The sequence below is a fragment of the Armigeres subalbatus genome, chromosome 2 (assembly GCF_024139115.2).
Source record: "Armigeres subalbatus isolate Guangzhou_Male chromosome 2, GZ_Asu_2, whole genome shotgun sequence".
Classification (NCBI taxonomy): Eukaryota; Metazoa; Arthropoda; class Insecta; order Diptera; family Culicidae; genus Armigeres; species Armigeres subalbatus.
Genome location: NC_085140.1, coordinates 408,320,118 through 408,337,645, shown reverse-complemented (window position 1 = coordinate 408,337,645; position 17,528 = coordinate 408,320,118). Strand labels below are relative to the sequence as shown.

The window sequence follows — 17,528 nt, the reverse complement described above, 5'->3', positions numbered from 1 at the left end:
ATTGTATAATCACCTTAAAGAGTGAAGTAATTCAAGTCAGGATATTCATTTGGTTATTTGAGTATTTCACATAATTTTCTATATGAACCAGTGGTGAATATGAATAGGGACTGGATGAAACCGGTGAAGAATTGTGACATTATGACAGGATTGATTCCAAAAGGGCAATGCAGAGTCCGATCAAGCAGTTGGTTTTGATGCAGATCCGATTGTGAAGCAGTTGGAAGAGACACAACTTGTAAAGGAGATGGGCTTTGCAAAGCGGATGGAAGCGTAGATCGAGGAACAGCTAGGGCAAGAACGGAGGATGAAAAAACTGGAGCTCGCCGCGGAGAAGAAGTTCGTCAAAAAATGAGAGGCAATCTGAACCCGGTTCGAGAGAAGTATCAAAAGGGTCAACGCTTCGAAAATCTAAGACTGCGCTGTTGGTTGGAGGAAGGAGGAACAGACCAAGCGGAAAAATGTTGGACGGCCACACCAAGAGGGTGGTCAAGCAGCAGTTGACCAAATATTTTCGGGAAGCGTATCCGAAAGGTACAGACCCACTGAAAATCAACCAGTGCCTCCTTGATATGCTCTAAAACATTTGGAAGAATTTAATTGGATCTATACTTCCATTATTCGTTCAGAACTGACAGACTGACTGCTCTTGTATAGAGGCCAAAACGAATAATGGTACTGCACAGAAGAAGATAACAAAACTGCAAAGGTTAGTGTCCATTGCTATAACGGGAGCGATGCGATGCGAAGCACTCCTTCAAAATCGTTAGATGCAATTCTAAATCTGCTACTGTTGCATGAATTTGTGCAGTTAGAAGCGGAAAAAATTAGCATTAGCATTGAGCAATTCGCACAAATTCGTAGGTGGTACAAGCCTCAACTATTGTATGAGAGTAGAATCACTTTCATCCGTTACCACAGGTATTGATTTGGGACTAATCATTATCTCTTAGATGAAGGCAATGCACTCTCCAATAGTCGAGATCAGTCCTGGCCACGTCCTTGCGAATATGCTGAGGAAGGGGAAGGATGGTTAGTTGGACACCTACTTAAGAAAGATGCAAAGAACTCTACGGCTCTACGACCTCTCATAGGTGTCACGGGAGGTTTTTGGAATTGTTAGTGTGCTAGGTTATAGTAGTAGGAATCGTTTTGGTAGAGCTTGAAACATAGAAAGATCTTAGTTAGAAATACGAAGTAGAAAAGAGACGGGCCTGGAATTGAACCCATGACCTCCTACTTATAAGGCAGAAGCGGTAGCCACTATGCGGTAGCCACACGAGCTCGTCTGCAGTTAGAAACGGGAAAGAATATGAAAAATCTTATACATCAAAGCCACCATTCGGCCATCTTGGAAACCACGTGCTTTTTTCAGTCAATTTTTAAGAGCACGAATTTAGATAACCATAACGCACATAGTGGTGATACACTTGTAGAATCATTTGCTTACTTATGCCATACAATCGACTTCAGTTTCAGTATGAAAAGTATTATGTCGTATTTTAACTGTTCAAGATAGGTGTGGAAACCCATGTGGTGTATTTAAAATTCACCACGGGCCTGATTGTATAATCACCTTAAAGAGTGAAGCAATTCAAGTCAGGATATTAAGTTGGCCACTTGAGTATTTCACATAATTTCCGATATGAACCAGTGGTGAATATGAATGGGGACTGGATGAAACCGGTGAAGAATTATGACATTATGACAGGATTGATTCCAAAAGGGCAATGCAGAGTTCGATCAAGCAGTTGGTTTTGATGCAGATCCGATTGTGAAGCAGTTGGAAGAGACACAACTTGTAAAGGAGATGGGCTTTGCAAAGCGGATGGAAGCGTAGATCAAGGAACAGCTAGAGCAAGAATGGAGGATGAAAAAACTGGAGCTCGCCGCGGAGAAGAAGTTCGTCAAGAAATGAGAGGCAATCTGAACCCGGTTCGAGAGAAGTATCAAAAGGGACAACGCTTCGAAGGTCTAAGACTGTGCTGTTGGTTGGAGGAAGGAGGAACAGATCAAGCGGAAAAATGTTGGACGGCCACACCAAGAGGGTGGTCAAGCAGCAGTTGACCAAATATTTTCGGGAGGCGTATCCGAAAGGTACAGACCCACTGAAAATCAACCAGTGCCTCCTTGATATGCTTTAAAACATTTGGAAGAATTTAATTGGATCTTTACTTCCATTATTCGTTCAGAACTGACAGACTGACTGCTCTTGTATAGAGGCCAAAACAAATAAGGCACAGAAGAAGATAACAAAACTGCAAAGGTTAGTGTCCATTGCTATAACGGGAACGATGCGATGCGAAGCACTCCTTCAAAATCGTTAGATGGAATTCTAAATCTGCTACTGTTGCATGAATTTGTGCAGTTAGAAGCGGAAAAAATTACCATTAGCATTGAGCAATTCGCACAAATTCGTAGGTGGTACAAGCCTCAAATATTGTATGAGAGTAGAATGACTTTCATCCGTTATCACAGGTATTGATTTGGGACTAATCATTATCTCTTAGATGGAAGCAATGCACTCTCCAATAGTCGAGATCAGTCCTGGACACGTCCTTGCGAATGCTGTGGAAGGGGAAGGATGGTTAGCTGGACATCTACTTAAGAAAGATGCAGAGAACTCTACGACCTTTCATAGGTGTCACGGGAGGTTTTTGGAATTGTTAGTGTGCTAGGTTATAGCAGTAGGAATCGTTTTGGTAGAACGTGAAACACAGAAAGATCTTAGTAAGAAATACGAAGTAGAAAAGAGACGAGCCTGTAATTGAACCCACGACCTTCTGCTTATAAGGCAGAAGCGGTAGCCACTAGACCACCGAGCTCGGCTGCAGTTAGAAACGGAAAAAAATATGAAAAATCTTATCCATCAAAGCCACCATTCGGCCATCTTGGAAACCACGTGCTTTTTTCAGTAAATTTTCAAGAGCACGAATTTAGATAACCATAACGCACATAGTGGTGATACACTTGTAGAATCATTTGCTTACTTATGCCATACAATCGACTTCAGTTTCAGTATGAAAAGTATTATGTCGTATTTTAACTGTTCAAGATAGGTGTGGAAACCCATGTGGTGTATTTAAAATTCACCACGGGCCTGATTGTATAATCACCTTAAAGAGTGAAGCAATTCAAGTCAGGATATTAAGTTGGCCACTTGAGTATTTCACATAATTTCCGATATGAACCAGTGGTGAATATGAATGGGGACTGGATGAAACCGGTGAAGAATTATGACATTCCTTATATCATATGTGAGAAAAGATATTTTAGTTACTAGATAAAGATTGTCGCTGTCGTCGCTGTCCGGAACATCTTTTGCTGGCGAGGATAGGGGAGCTAAATGTCAAAGAAGGAAAATCCATACGATTTGACAGGTATGTACCACTCATGTTTCGGACAGCAGAACAAAGGGAACCGAAGCGACAATCTTTATCTAGTAACTATAATATCTTTTTATGTGAGCCATCACGGATTGGGATTTCGGAGGTCCCACTGTTCGAGATGGTTCCATGAATTCTCTAATTCTGCACATATGGCTCAAAGATTGGAACAAAAACGAGAGCAGGAATCTTCCTGGTCCGAGGATAGCGATCTAGGTGGCAATGGGAAACTATCCAACAGTGTTCCAAGCGGAGATTTTTTGCTATAATGAAATGTAGACAGACATTAGTGTCTATAGAGGAAATATACCCAACAAATAATTTTTGAAATTCAACGACAAAAATTGCAGTTTATCCCATCAAACGAATTAGCATTCGATATTCAATTAAATTTGATTTAAATTTGCACCTTTTAAATTTATTTTGATTTAAAAGAATAATATGATCGATTGAATATCACGTTTATTTGCATGTTCCAAATATGTGCATAAAATACATTCAAAATCACAACATATTTTTATCTGTGTAGACAGTGGCGTAGCCACGGGGGTGATTTTGGACATAAAACTTCCCCAGAGACCAAATTTTTAGAAGAAATTTTTTTTTTCGAAAAAAAAAATTGTTCGGAAAACCCCAGACGAATTTTCTGGCTACGCCACTGTGTGTAGATATAGTACTTAAAGCATTGATAAGCTTAAAATGTACATCAAAACTTGTCTGGAAATGCATTCTTTCATTGCCAGAAGTGTGCCAAGAGAACTCCGTAAATCTGTACTGGATTCCGGGACACTATATGGCATTGAAGGTATTGAAAAGACAGACGAGCTTGCGAAACAAGGTTCAAACACATAGTTTATTGGCGCAGAACCTTTCTGCCATATATCATACTGTACCATAAAAATGTAATTGAAATCCTGGGAAGCACAAAGGAGGATGATTTATAATTCCCAATGTTTTAGTAACCGAAAGCTCGTGGAGCTCAATAAAAGAGCACTTAGCACCTTAACTGGCCTAAATTGGATGCTGTCCGAGTAGATCATTTGAAAAATATTGGCCAGGTTCAAAATGATACACGCAAAAAAAAGCGTTCCCGAATTCGTGAACCAGCAAAAATACACCGTGATTTATTTCATGGATTCGGGAACACCAGTCACGTTTTCCAGAACGTTCCAGAAAACGTGACTGTATTCTCAATTCCGTGACTGTTGTTCACGAAAAAATACACCATGAACTCGTTAGTTCACGAATTCATGAACGCTTTTTTTGCGTGTAATATTATGTCTTTTTGTTAACATAGAACGTGAAACCTCGGAACATCTGCTTTGCAGTTGTGATGCATTGTACAAGTTTAGATCTAAATTTCTAAATAGTGGCTTGAAGTAACTAGGAGAAATTTGGACTGCAAATCCTGGAACGATAGTGAGTTTTATAAATTCAATTATTCCAGACTGCGAAAAGACGCGTCTTAGGTTGCTTACTAGACAAGAGGTGATCAACCTACAAGATGGAAATCTTGTTCGTATCCGCATAGTTCGAAAACTACTCGTTGGATTTTCTCCAGTTTATCAGCAGATAAGTTCGCTATAGTTTCCAATGTATCCACTCCAGTAGCCTTGCTAGCAAAGGCGTAGGATTGCCAATCCGGAGATGGCAAGTTCGATTCTCGGTCCCGGTCTAGGATGTTTTCGGATGCGAAACATTCTCGACTCCCTGTATCCATTGTACTTGCTACACAAGATACATACTCATGCAATGGCGGGCATACAATACAAAATAGAAAACTAAATTGAAAAGCCGGTTCCAGCTGGAATGTAGAGCCATAAAAGAAAAAGAAAAAGAAGAAGAAGAAGGAGAATAAGAGTAAGAGTAAGGGTAAGAGTAAGAGTAAGAGTAAGAGTAAGAGTAAGAGTAGGAGTAGGAGTAGGAGTAGGAGTAAGAGTAAGAGTAAGAGTAAGAGTAAGAGTAAGAGTAAGAGTAAGAGTAAGAGTAAGAGTAAGAGTAAGAGTAAGAGTAAGAGTAAGAGTAAGAGTAAGAGTAAGAGTAAGAGTAAGAGTAAGAGTAAGAGTAAGAGTAAGAGTAAGAGTAAGAGTAAGAGTAAGAGTAAGAGTAAGAGTAAGAGTAAGAGTAAGAGTAAGAGTAAGAGTAAGAGTAAGAGTAAGAGTAAGAGTAAGAGTAAGAGTAAGAGTAAGAGTAAGAGTAAGAGTAAGAGTAAGAGTAAGAGTAAGAGTAAGAGTAAGAGTAAGAGTAAGAGTAAGAGTAAGAGTAAGAGTAAGAGTAAGAGTAAGAGTAAGAGTAAGAGTAAGAGTAAGAGTAAGAGTAAGAGTAAGAGTAAGAGTAAGAGTAAGAGTAAGAGTAAGAGTAAGAGTAAGAGTAAGAGTAAGAGTAAGAGTAAGAGTAAGAGTAAGAGTAAGAGTAAGAGTAAGAGTAAGAGTAAGAGTAAGAGTAAGAATAAGAAGAAGAAGAAGAAGAAGAAGAAGAAGGAGAAGAAGAATGAGAAGAAGTTTCCAATGTGTTTATTGTTTATATCAGCGGTTCTCAACCTGGGGTATATGTTCCCCCGGGGGGGTACTTTCTCTGGTCCTAAGGGGTACCTCCGACAAAAATGCGTAATGGCGGACGTATTGCAATTACAGTCGAAACTTATTGATAAAGTTTTGGCAATTGTGTATTTTTCATTTGAAAACTTTGTCTTGTACATAATATGCATTATTTATTTTTATTTTTCAGACTAAGGCCGGAGTGGTCTGTGCAGTGCATAAAAGTGTTCTCCATTCAGTTCAGTCCATGGCTGCATGTCGCCAACCACGCAGTCTGCGGAGGTCTCGAAAATCGTCTTTCACCTGATCGATCCACCTTGCTCACTGCGCACCTTGGCTTCTTGTTCCCGTAGGATCGTTGTCAAGAACCATTTTCACCAAATTACTACCCGTCATTCTGGCTACGTGCTCGGTCTACCGCAGTCTTCCGATATTCGCGGGTGAATGATGGATAGTTCTCCCAACAGCTGATGCAACTCGTGGAGCATTCGCCTTTTCACCATCTGCACCCCACCTAATGAGCGTTTTGTAGATAGTCAGTTTGGTACGGCGGCAAACTCTATTTGATCGGAGCGTTTTGTACCTTGGAAGCATTCACCCAAGCAGCTCGAAGGCCTCCTTCCAAGATGTTCGGAAGCTTTCTTTCAAGAGGCTTGGAAGCATCCTTTCGAGATGCTTGAAAAATTCCCTTCAAGTGGCTTGGTAGCCTCCTCCCAGTAAACACAAGATCGTATATGATGTCATATAAGATGCTACCCGAGTAGCACAAGTCAGACAACTTAATTGTGACTGAATTCGGTCACATATGAGATGCAGTAATCTATGTGGAATATGTGTGCTGCTAGGGTAAAGTGAAGGCCATGTAGGTACTTATCCATACAATATGTACGTATATCGCCTACACTGTTGCATGTCATGTTGCATCATATACGATTTTGTGTTGATCTGCAAGTCTTCTTTTAAGGGGCCGGAAGCCTCGCTTTGAGATACCCGGAATCCTCTTTTCAATAGGCTCGGAAGCCTCCTTTTAAGTGACTCAAAAGCCACCGTGCAAGAGGCTCGAAAGCTATTCAAGAGGCTCAGAAGGTACGGAAGCCAACTTTTAAGAGATTCAAGGGCTTGGAATTGTAAATTCAAGAGACCTGGAGAGAACCTACTTTCAGAAGGGGTACCTCAATTAATGCAATAGTTTGAAGGGTACCTTCCAAGGAAAAGGTTGAGAACCGCTGGTTTATATGATATTTCCTCATGTGAAAATCACGAGTAAAGCTACGTAAATCGTGAAACACTAATCTTAAGGTTAATAGTAATCAGCGGTATACTACAAAAGTTCAACTCAATGGACGCAGTAATTCTATGTTTTAATAAAAGGCTTAGGGAGTCAGGGAGTCAGTCATTTTCTTACGTGGAAAATCAAAATTAGAAAGGCATGAAAAAAATCTATCGATGTGGGAGGGGGTTGAAACATCAGTAGAATGCCTTAATACGTAATAATGGTCTTTAATGGTCTCCTATTTTGGCTATATTATTCTCTGTGAAAATATAATATTAGATACATATACCTACCTTAACTTTTGTTTTGAGTAATAATGATTTCTGTATTCTTAGGGTGGTATCAAAGCCGTCGTCTTCACCGATGCTTGGCAAGTTGTGGTGATGTTCATCTCCGTCGTTATTGTGGTCATCCTGGGGACAATCAGCATCGGCGATCCGGAAATCATCTGGAAGCGAGCGGAGCTGGGAGGCAGAATCGATTTCTTCAAGTATATAATCTCCTCTCCTTACACTAATGTTTCCCGCAATAAACTATTGGTATTCGCAGCACAAACCCATCAATGTACGAGCGGCAAACCCTCTGGGGTGTCCTAATTGGAGGATTTTTCTATTGGACCTCGTTCAACTCGGTTAACCAAACCATGGTTCAACGGTACATGTCACTGCCGAACTTAAAGAAAGCAAAGATGTAAGTTTATTTTGTGATGTTTACAATCTTCTACACATTAGATGAATCATATTTTTTCAGGTCAGGAATGGGTATCTTCGTATCCGTTTGCTGCTATGCTGGGTTACTGATCTATGCTTATTATTATCAGTGCGATCCAGCATCACTGGGTCTTGTCACTACCGACGATCAACTCTTTCCGCATTATGTCATGGAAACCGTTGGTCATCTTCAAGGGATTCCCGGTTTGTTTATTGCTGGTGTTTTCGGCGCCGCACTTAGTTCCTTATCCGTGGTACTTAACTCTACGTCCGCAGTGCTGTTGGAAGACATCCTGAAAGGAATGTTCCGTGCTAAACCTAGTCCTAGAGTAGCTAATATTTTCGTAAGATGTAGCGTAGTGGTGCTGGGGGTTGCAGCGATGGGCTGCCTATTTATTATAGAAAAATTGGGTGGAATTTTGAGTGTTGCTACGTCACTATCAGCTATCGCCGCGGGAACGACCTGCGGAATATTCACACTCGGAATGCTGGTACCCTGGAGCAATTCCAAGGGTGCGCTATCTGGTGGCATTGCTGGAGCTCTTTTATCTGGTTGGGTATCTCTAGGAGCTCAGTTTGCGAGTGCTAACGGCGACATCGTTCCGCATAAACTACCTGTGTCAGTGGATGGCTGTCCAGTTGACATGCTCTCCAATATTACCCTCACCAATACTGAGTATCCGGATGAATCGAATGTTTTCTTTCTGCATCGATTATCGTACCACTGGATTACGCCGATCGGTTTGCTGACGGTTATACTCATTGGAACTATCGTATCTTTCTTGACTGAACCGAGAAATCTGAAGGATATTGACCCAGAATTGATTTCACCAGTAATTCATCGGTTCTTACCACATGAATCATTTGGAAACTTCGGATCTGCTAGCAAGGAAGTGCCAGTGATCAATAATGAGGAGAAGCTTTCCACTTACGGTGTGGAACGTTTGGTAAGTATTAATAGATTTATTTAAAACAAAATTACTTCAATTTTCATCGTTCTTGTAGAGTACTAAAAGGAAGCGCGCTCCCTGAGATAAAAGAGCATATGGTTCAAAATGGATTCCAGCTACTTAATGGATTCGTCGTATGCCGCTTACAAACTTAAAAGGATGAGAAGGATTTTGTTACCCGATGGATGTTATATCCAACTGTGTAATCTCCTGAACAGTGTGTACTTGCAATTGGAAATTTAGAATATTGTTATTATACTCAGTTTGCAGGGAGCTGGTTGATTTCTCAGTTTTATTATATTGATAGAGTGGCATGTTTCATTCAAAATGATGCGTAAATCGCCATGTTGCAATCGTAGGTACAAATGTGCTAACATTTCTGTAACTGCCTGTGATACAATCAAAACAATTGTTTAGTGGTAGGTAGCGTGTAGTATTATAACTGATATTTGTAATAACTTTTAGTGAGCAACCAACTATAAGCGTGAATAAATCTTTTCTTAAAAAATACAGCTATCTAGCTATGGAAATTATGCCGTGTTCCATTTTTATTAGCGTTTATTTCATTCAAACGAAGGCCACTGCAATAAGGGAGATAGGGGTACGATGGGCAGGATGGCTAAAAGGGACGATTCTCCCAACAGCTGACGCAATGCGTAGCTTCATAGGCTTCTCCACGTACCGTCCGCCATCTGCACTCCACCATAGATGGTATGCAGCACTTTCCTTATGAAAACTCCCAGTACGCGATAATCATCTACGAGCATCGCCCAGGTATCGTGTTCGTATAGGACTATCGGTCTTATAAGCGTTTCGTAGATAGTCAGTGTGGTAAGGCGGCGAACTCTATTCGATCGGAGTATTTTATGGAGTACAAAGTACGTACTATACTTCTTGCCACGCTGTGTCTCCGAATATCTCTGCTGGTATCGTTATCGGAGGTCACTAGTGAGCCCACGTACACGAATTCTTCGACCGATACAAACTCGTTGTGGACGGCTAATGTTGTCCTCTCTTGAGCCTTTTTTTACTAATTTTATTTGCTAATAATTTAATACATGCATTTATTTATTAGACTAGGTGTTCCGTGTTTTATTAACACTATTATCCTTATTTGCTATGATATCATGATGCTATGATGTTTAGTTATTATTAATACATTTCAATTGCCTCTGGCAGTTTGGATTTTTGAATTGAATTGAACCATGTAGGCCCTCTTGAGCCTCTTTATATCGTGATCTTCGACGTGTTGATAACTAATCCGATCCGCTTTGCTTCGCTCTTCAGTCTGATGAAGGCTTCTTCCATCTTCTCAAAGTTACGTGCCATAATATCAATGACATCGGCGAAACCAAATAGCTGAACGGACGAACGAACGTGAAAATCGTTCCACACGAGTGCACTCGTGTAAATCCCTGCATTTCGTATTACTTCCTCCAACGCGATGTTGACACGAAACACCATCACCATCTGCGCGTTTCGGAGGGACTCGCCTTGACCAACCGTATCAGTTTAACAGGAACTCCGTATTCGTGCATCAACTGCCATAGCTGGTTTCAATCGATTGAATCATATGTGGCTTTGTAGTCGAGTCAATGAATAATAGTGCTAATATACCATAACATTTGCCCGATTTTGAACGAACTTTTGGGTGATTTTTGTAGGCCGGTCCATACGTGCAGCACTTTTTTTTTGTAAATCGTAAGTACTTTGGACTCCGCCATACGCTCCGGTCGAATACAGTTCGCCGCCATACCAAACTGACTATCTACAAAACGCTTATTAGACCGGTAGTCATCTACGGACACGAGACTTGGACGATGTTCGTGGAAGAACAAAGCGCATTCGGAGTTTTCGAAAGGAAAATACCATTTATGGTAGGATGCAGATGGGGAACGATACGTGGAGGAGGCGTATGAACAACAAGTTGCATCAGCTGTTGGGAGAACCACTCATTGTTCGCACCGCGAAGATCGGAAGACTGTGGTGGGCCGGGCACATAGCCAGAATGTCGGATGTGAAAATGGTTCTCGACAACGATCCGACATGAATAAAAGCGAGGTGCACAGCGGACAAGGTGGATCGATCAAGTACTCGCAACAAATAACAAATCCAAATTTTTCATAATTGGTGATTTCAATACCAAACACCGTTCATGAATGCTTGAAACAATTTCAACAGTAACATTTTATTTGAATATTGTAGGATATTAAATTCCAATTGACCAACTTGTTTTTTATTCAGTCGAAATCCTTCGACAATTGATTTAGTTTTAACGGATTAAAGTCAGCTGTGTGGCCAATTGGTAACTCATGCTGACTTTGACTCTGGTCACCTTCCTGTGACGTTTGAAATCTCACTAGGAGCCATTAATAATAAAATCCAGAGTCTATCATAAATATAATAGCCCTGTTTGTCTGTCCGGTGACTAGCCAACCAGACGCAGCACGCGGGTAAATTCTCACAAAAAATAAAATATTTGACACTTCAATTCTTTTTTACTATCAAATGCAGAAAACAAAACCAGTGACAACCAGACACAGCATTTGATGAAAAAAATCACAGACAACAGACATTGAAAATATTGATTGAAAAAAAAAACACTTGCCATGGGCGCTACTGCGTCCACAAATAAACTAGTTATAAATAGAGCTACGCAAAGAGTGAAGCCAAATTTACCTATTGAACTGTCAAACCGTCTACCTATCGAGCAAAGTAAACAAATTATTGTTGGTAAGGCGGAAGTATTGTTAAAGCCTAATGATTATTATGGCGAATAAAAACGCAAGAATTGAAATGCATTAGATTTGTTCTAGAAACAGCTTCAAAACATTTCAATGCAACCCGCAATAAAGTAGCAACAAGAAACTCACGTGTTTGCACCCTGTGAGTGACTTGGTTATCGTATTAAAAAGCTTTAGAAGTGAACACTCCCGTGAAGTCATTTGAAGGGTTGAACGAAAAATTGCCAACATAATAACAAGAGCATAATTCAGAATAAGTGTAAGAAGATCCTCTTTGCGGAACTTTATAATCAGAAACTTTGATAAAATCAACAGCGATCCAACAGTATGGTCTCAATACGTTCAGTTCATCCTCCGAAAAGCCTCCTGTTTCCAGCCAATGCGCAGCGACGTTTCATTCATCAGAATATCCACTTGATCGGATACCGGCCTTTGAGTCTGGACATGATTCGAGCAGTTATAATTTCCGAAAAGCAGATTACTACGCACTGAATGAAATGCTACCGGCAATGGATTGGGATTGCATCAATTTTAGTATCGTTCGTGCATTTGCTATCCATGTTCCGATTGTTGAACCTGCACGGAAGCCGGCGTGGTCCAATAACAGATTACAAATACTTAAGCTTCGCCGTTCCTCTGCACTTTGTAGATACTGCAATTATTGTTCGACTTACAACATCTAAAAGCTTAATAGTGCGAGCAGTGTATACAGAAGTTATAATCAGTTTTTGTATTCCCGATTCATCAGCCGCACACAACGAAATCTGCGTCTAAATCCCAATTGTTAGGTCCAAACAGAACGAAGATGGTCTTCCTACGTCAATGCAACTGAATGGTGTTTCTGCTGACACTCCATCTGACAAATGCGAGCTCTTTGGTGAACAGTTTAAGACCTCCTTCAACGATTTCTCAGCTCCGCTATCTCCAGGGGGAGAAGGCGGAGCACTGAATCCCTACCCCGACATGTGCTGGTTCTAAAATGTAAACAACAGTGTTAATTCTCTACCACCTTTTTGATATGGCGAGGCAATTTTTATGCACACTTTTGTTTTCGATATTTTATCAAAATTAAACACTCAATCATGCAGCAATATAACGATGTGGTATGCTTGAGATACCTGCTTGATTGAAGAGACTCGAAAAAGAATTTATTTGCAGTAACTAATCGAATATAAAAATGTTCGCATTAACGATTGCGCCCTAACACTGGTTCTAAGCTTTGATGCAAAGTACAAGAGCTTTGTTCGCCAGTGACAGGCGTATGGGGCCCTTGGCTATCTCTTGCCATCGAGGCTTCTCGTGACACTCCTCGTGATGTACGGACTTAGGCATCTTTCCCATCAGTGATGAAGATGTGTGCCAAGCGATCCGGAAACTGAAATTTTTGTTCTGTGCTGGACCGGACGGCATACCCGCTGATTTGCTGCGCCGCTGTTCGAGTGCTCTTATTAAACCGTTAGCAAAAATCTTCAATCTCTCACTTCGAACCAGAACGTTTCCCATGCGCTGCACGCTTAAAATCAATAACACAGAGATGTGTTTGCATCACACAAAACGGACCTAATGTGGAACATCCCCTAGATGAGCGATTCTATCGCTTGGCGACAGCGATTCTGTCGCCGTTGGTATGGAAGCGTAAATGGAACATTACCTGCAGCGACCTAACTATAGAATCGCGGCTACTAGTTGTCGCCGTTGCAGCAATGAAACCGCTTAGATCTGTGGGAGCCTTAAAGCTGCTTTCGACCGAGTCTTCTTCTTCTCTTCTTATTGGTATTACATCCCCACACTGGGACAGAGCCGCCTCACAGCTTAGTGTTCACTTCCACAGTTATTAACTGCGAGGTTTCTAAGCCAGGTTACCATTTTCGCATTCGTATATCATGAGGTTAGCACGATGATACTTTTATGCCCAGGGAAGTCGAGACAATTGCCTAGACCGGCACCGGGAATCAGCATGGTCTTGCTTTGTAGCCGCGCGTCTTACCGCACGGCTAAGGAGGGCCCCTCGACCGAGTGGATCATCGTATTCTACTTGGCAAACTTGAGAAGATGGGAGTTTCCACTGTGTGTGTTGATTGGTTTAGATCTTTGATTTAGATGTTCGACGCCGTGTGGTACAGGCCATGTTCGTAGTAAAAATCCTGAATGGTGCTTTTGACTCTCCAGCAATACTTAACAGGATGAATTTTTACGCTCCTATGCGTCCGCTGAGGAGGAGGGATTTCATTCAGCTTGGTGCTCGAAACAGTCGTTATGGTCAGCATGATCCAGTTCGATATATGTCGTCCAATTTCAACGCAGTGTTCCATCTCTTTGATTTTAATCTATCGCCAGCAAGGTTTTTACAGCATACTTTCGTGACACAAATTGACATTGACATTGATAGATTGCTTAGTTCAGTTTTATTGTAGTGATGTATTTCTTGTGTATTATGATTGATGTGTTATGTATATGTTTATATAATGATTAGATTCAACGATAATTTTACCCTTATTATTGAGACATTAGATGTCAGATGACGATCATTATGAAATAAATAAATCAGCTCTACTTTTAATTATCATAGAGCTGATTGTGATTTATATAAAACGTATATCGATAGGAATTTTGATGCTGATATTCCTCTCGATACTAAAAGTAATATTGGTAATGCTCTCGTATATTTGACAAATTTAATTGTCGAAGTCAGAGGCATGGCAGTTCCTAAATGTGAAATTAAATTCAACTCCATTATTATTGACGACGATCTTCAGCTACTGATCCATCTTAAACATGTGAGGCGAAGGCAATACCAAAGAACTCACGATCCCACTTTGAATGTTATTTGGCGAGATTTGGAAAATGAAATAAAAAAATGTTTCGCTTTTCTGAGAAATACCAACTTTGAGAATAATGTCTCAAAGTTGGATCCCTTTTGGAAATTAACGAAAATACTTTAAAAATCCTCAAAAGCCAATTCCTGCGCCTAAAGAGGGGAATAAAATTTCATTAACAAATGGCGAAAAGGCTCAAAAACTTGCTCAGCAGTTTGAGAGTGATCATAATTTTAGTCTAGGTCTCACTAGTCCTATTGACTAATTTGGATGAAGTGAGATCTATCACTAGAAAATTTAAAAATATAAAAGCTCCGGGTGATGATGGTATTTTTCGCTCACTGCAGAATTCGAAATCTGATAGATTACTTGTAAGAGCTGGTGTTCCCCAAGGCAGCATACTGGGGCCCATATTGTATAACATTTTTACTTCTGACTTACCTGATTTATCACCTTTACTTTACTTATGGATCCTGTACACCTCCGGTGGTGCAAAGGGCCGACTTCAAAGATCTCCATCCTGAGCGATGCCCGGCTATCGCTTTAACCTGTTGCCAGGTTAGATTTCGGTCGACTTCTTTTATTTCTTTATTGAGGCTTCGTCGCCATGAGCCTCTGGGTCTGCCTCTGCTGCGATGTCCCGCTGGGTACCAGTCTGTTTACCAGCTTGTTTACAGACTTCGTTTCTGCCCCTACGTAGCTACGTAGAGTGTGGCCGATCCAGCTCCACTTCCGATCCAGAATTTCTGTCCTCAGGTGAAGATGGAGCTTGTTGTTTGAGATCCAGTTGTGAGGCCACCAGGCCCGAATTATATACCGCAGGCATCTGTTAATGAACACCTGCAGCCGTTGAGTGTTCTCCACTGATACACACCATGTTTCGCTAGCGTATAACAGCACAGATTTCACGTTAGAGTTGAAAATTCGTATTTTTGTGCGTTCACTTATCTGCCTGTTTTTCCAGATATTTCTTAAACTCGCAAAGGCAGCCCTTGCTTTCTTGATCCGTGCGCCTATGTCGATCTTGGTACCGCCGTCTGACGCCATTTGGCTACCAAGATATTGGAAGCTTTCAACATTCTCCACTGGTTGCCCGGCTACTGTGAAACTGGAAGGAGTCACCGTGTTTACATCCAACGATTTGGTTTTGTTGACGTTGATGACTAAACCTGCCGAGAAGGAGCGATCGGCAAGGTCGTTGAGCTTACTCTGCATATCAGAGCGCCGTTGCGCGAGTAGTGCAACGTCATCCGCCAATTCGAAGTCGTTTGGATGCACCATGGTTATAGGCTGCCATAACAGCCCGCGGTTTGGTTCACGGTCAATCGCATCTACCAGAATCTCATCGATTACGATGAGGAACAGTATCGGTGATAGAATACATCCTTGCCTCACACCAGCTACGACCCGGATAGGGTCGGACAGGACCCCATTGTGCAGCACTCTACACAAAAAGGCCTCGTACTGTGCTTCGATGTGATTTTCTCAGGAAACCCCTTGCATCTCATAGCGCTCCACATATTCTCGTGATTGAGACGGTCGAAAGCTTTTTCGTAGTCAATGAATACCAAGTAAAGGGACTCTTGGAATTCGTTGACAATATGGTCCACACAGGATCTTTCGGCACGGAATCCGGCTTGCTGCCGCCGGAGAGTCGCATCGATCTTCTCCTGAATCCGGGCTAGGATAATTTTGCACAGAACTTTGAGAACGGTAGACAGCAACATAATGCCTCGCCAGTTATCGCATACAGTCAGGTCACCCTTTTTGGGCACCTTCACTAAGATACCTTGCATCCAGTCGACCGGGAAAGTTGCGGTGTCCCAGATATTACGAAATAAACGATGCAGTAGTTGAGCGGATGTCATGGGGTCAGCTTTGAGCATCTCGGCTGATATGCGATCGATATTCGATTTCATGCTTTGGATGGCTGTTTGAATCTCTAGCAGTGATGGAGCTTCGGTATTGACGCGTGTTATACGTCGGATTTACCACCAGGGTGTCAAACATCTTTGTTAGCAGATGACACGGGCCTCTCAGCCAAAGGGCGAAGCCTTCGTGTCATTTGTAGTAGATTGCAAAAAAAGTTTGGATATTTTCTCCACTTACTAGCAAAAATGGAAAATTTCACCGAATGCTTTCAAAACTCAGCTTATATTTTTTCCACATAAACCGAGAGCTTCTTGTTTGAAACCTTCCAGCGGACATATTGTCACTATGAATGGGGTTCCAATTAATTGGTCTAGCGAAGGTAAATATTTAGGACTTCTGCTAGATCAAAAATTAACTTTTAAAAATCCTATTGAAGGCCTTCAAGTCAAATGTAACACATATGTTAAGTGTCTATATTCACTTAAAAACAGAAAATCAAAACTTTGTCTTAAGATCAAACTTTTGATTTACAAACAATTTTTTAGACCAGCCATGTTGTATGCTGTGCCAATATGGACTAATTGCTGCAATACCAGAAAGAAAGCACTTCAGAAGATTCAAAATAAAATGTTGAATATGATTCTTAAGTTGCCTCCGTGGTTATATTATAGTACTAATGAACTTGAGACATTGCAACAAATTTCCAATAAAATAATTTCCAATTTTAGACAAAAATCGTTGCAATCTTCTATTACAACGATTAGCTTCTTGTATCATTAGTATAAATTAGATTAAGTTTAGTTCAAGTTGAAAACATTGTAATTCCTACATGGTTCAATTCAACCAGAGGAAAAATCCTAACTGCCAGAGGCAATTGAAATGTATTGATAATAATTAAAAATGTATCATAGCAAATAAGGATGATAGTGTTAAGAAAACACGAAACACCTAGTCTAATGATGAATGCATGTATTAGATATTAATTAGAAAATAAAACTAGTTAAAAAAAACGTTTTCCATATGGCATAATAATGGCAAAATATATTTTAACCGCACAAATTCCGACAAATAAAAGAGTCACATGGGACAAAAGGTCACCACCGCTCATTTGAATAATACAAACTGAATAAATTGTGCATACCACACCACAAAAAAGCGCCATAAACAACGCGGGTATGTATGTTTATTTTCCTTTGAAAATTCCTTTTGAAATTCACTTGATTTTTCCACTTTTCCACGC

The 17,528-nt window shown here is 40.8% G+C and overlaps 1 protein-coding gene across 1 annotated transcript in view; it reads left to right on the top strand.

Moving 5' to 3' along the window:
• The window catches only part of LOC134213341 (sodium-coupled monocarboxylate transporter 1), a 37,747-nt gene extending 28,358 nt beyond the window's left edge, over positions 1-9,389 (top strand). The window contains exons 6-9 of the mRNA XM_062692327.1: positions 7,532-7,686; positions 7,746-7,886; positions 7,947-8,853; positions 8,912-9,389. Of these exons, the coding sequence (XP_062548311.1) occupies positions 7,532-7,686; positions 7,746-7,886; positions 7,947-8,853; positions 8,912-8,938 (1,230 nt within the window). The 3' untranslated portion in view covers positions 8,939-9,389. The remainder of the gene's footprint in view (positions 1-7,531; positions 7,687-7,745; positions 7,887-7,946; positions 8,854-8,911) is intronic.
• Positions 9,390-17,528: the final 8,139 nt, after the last annotated feature.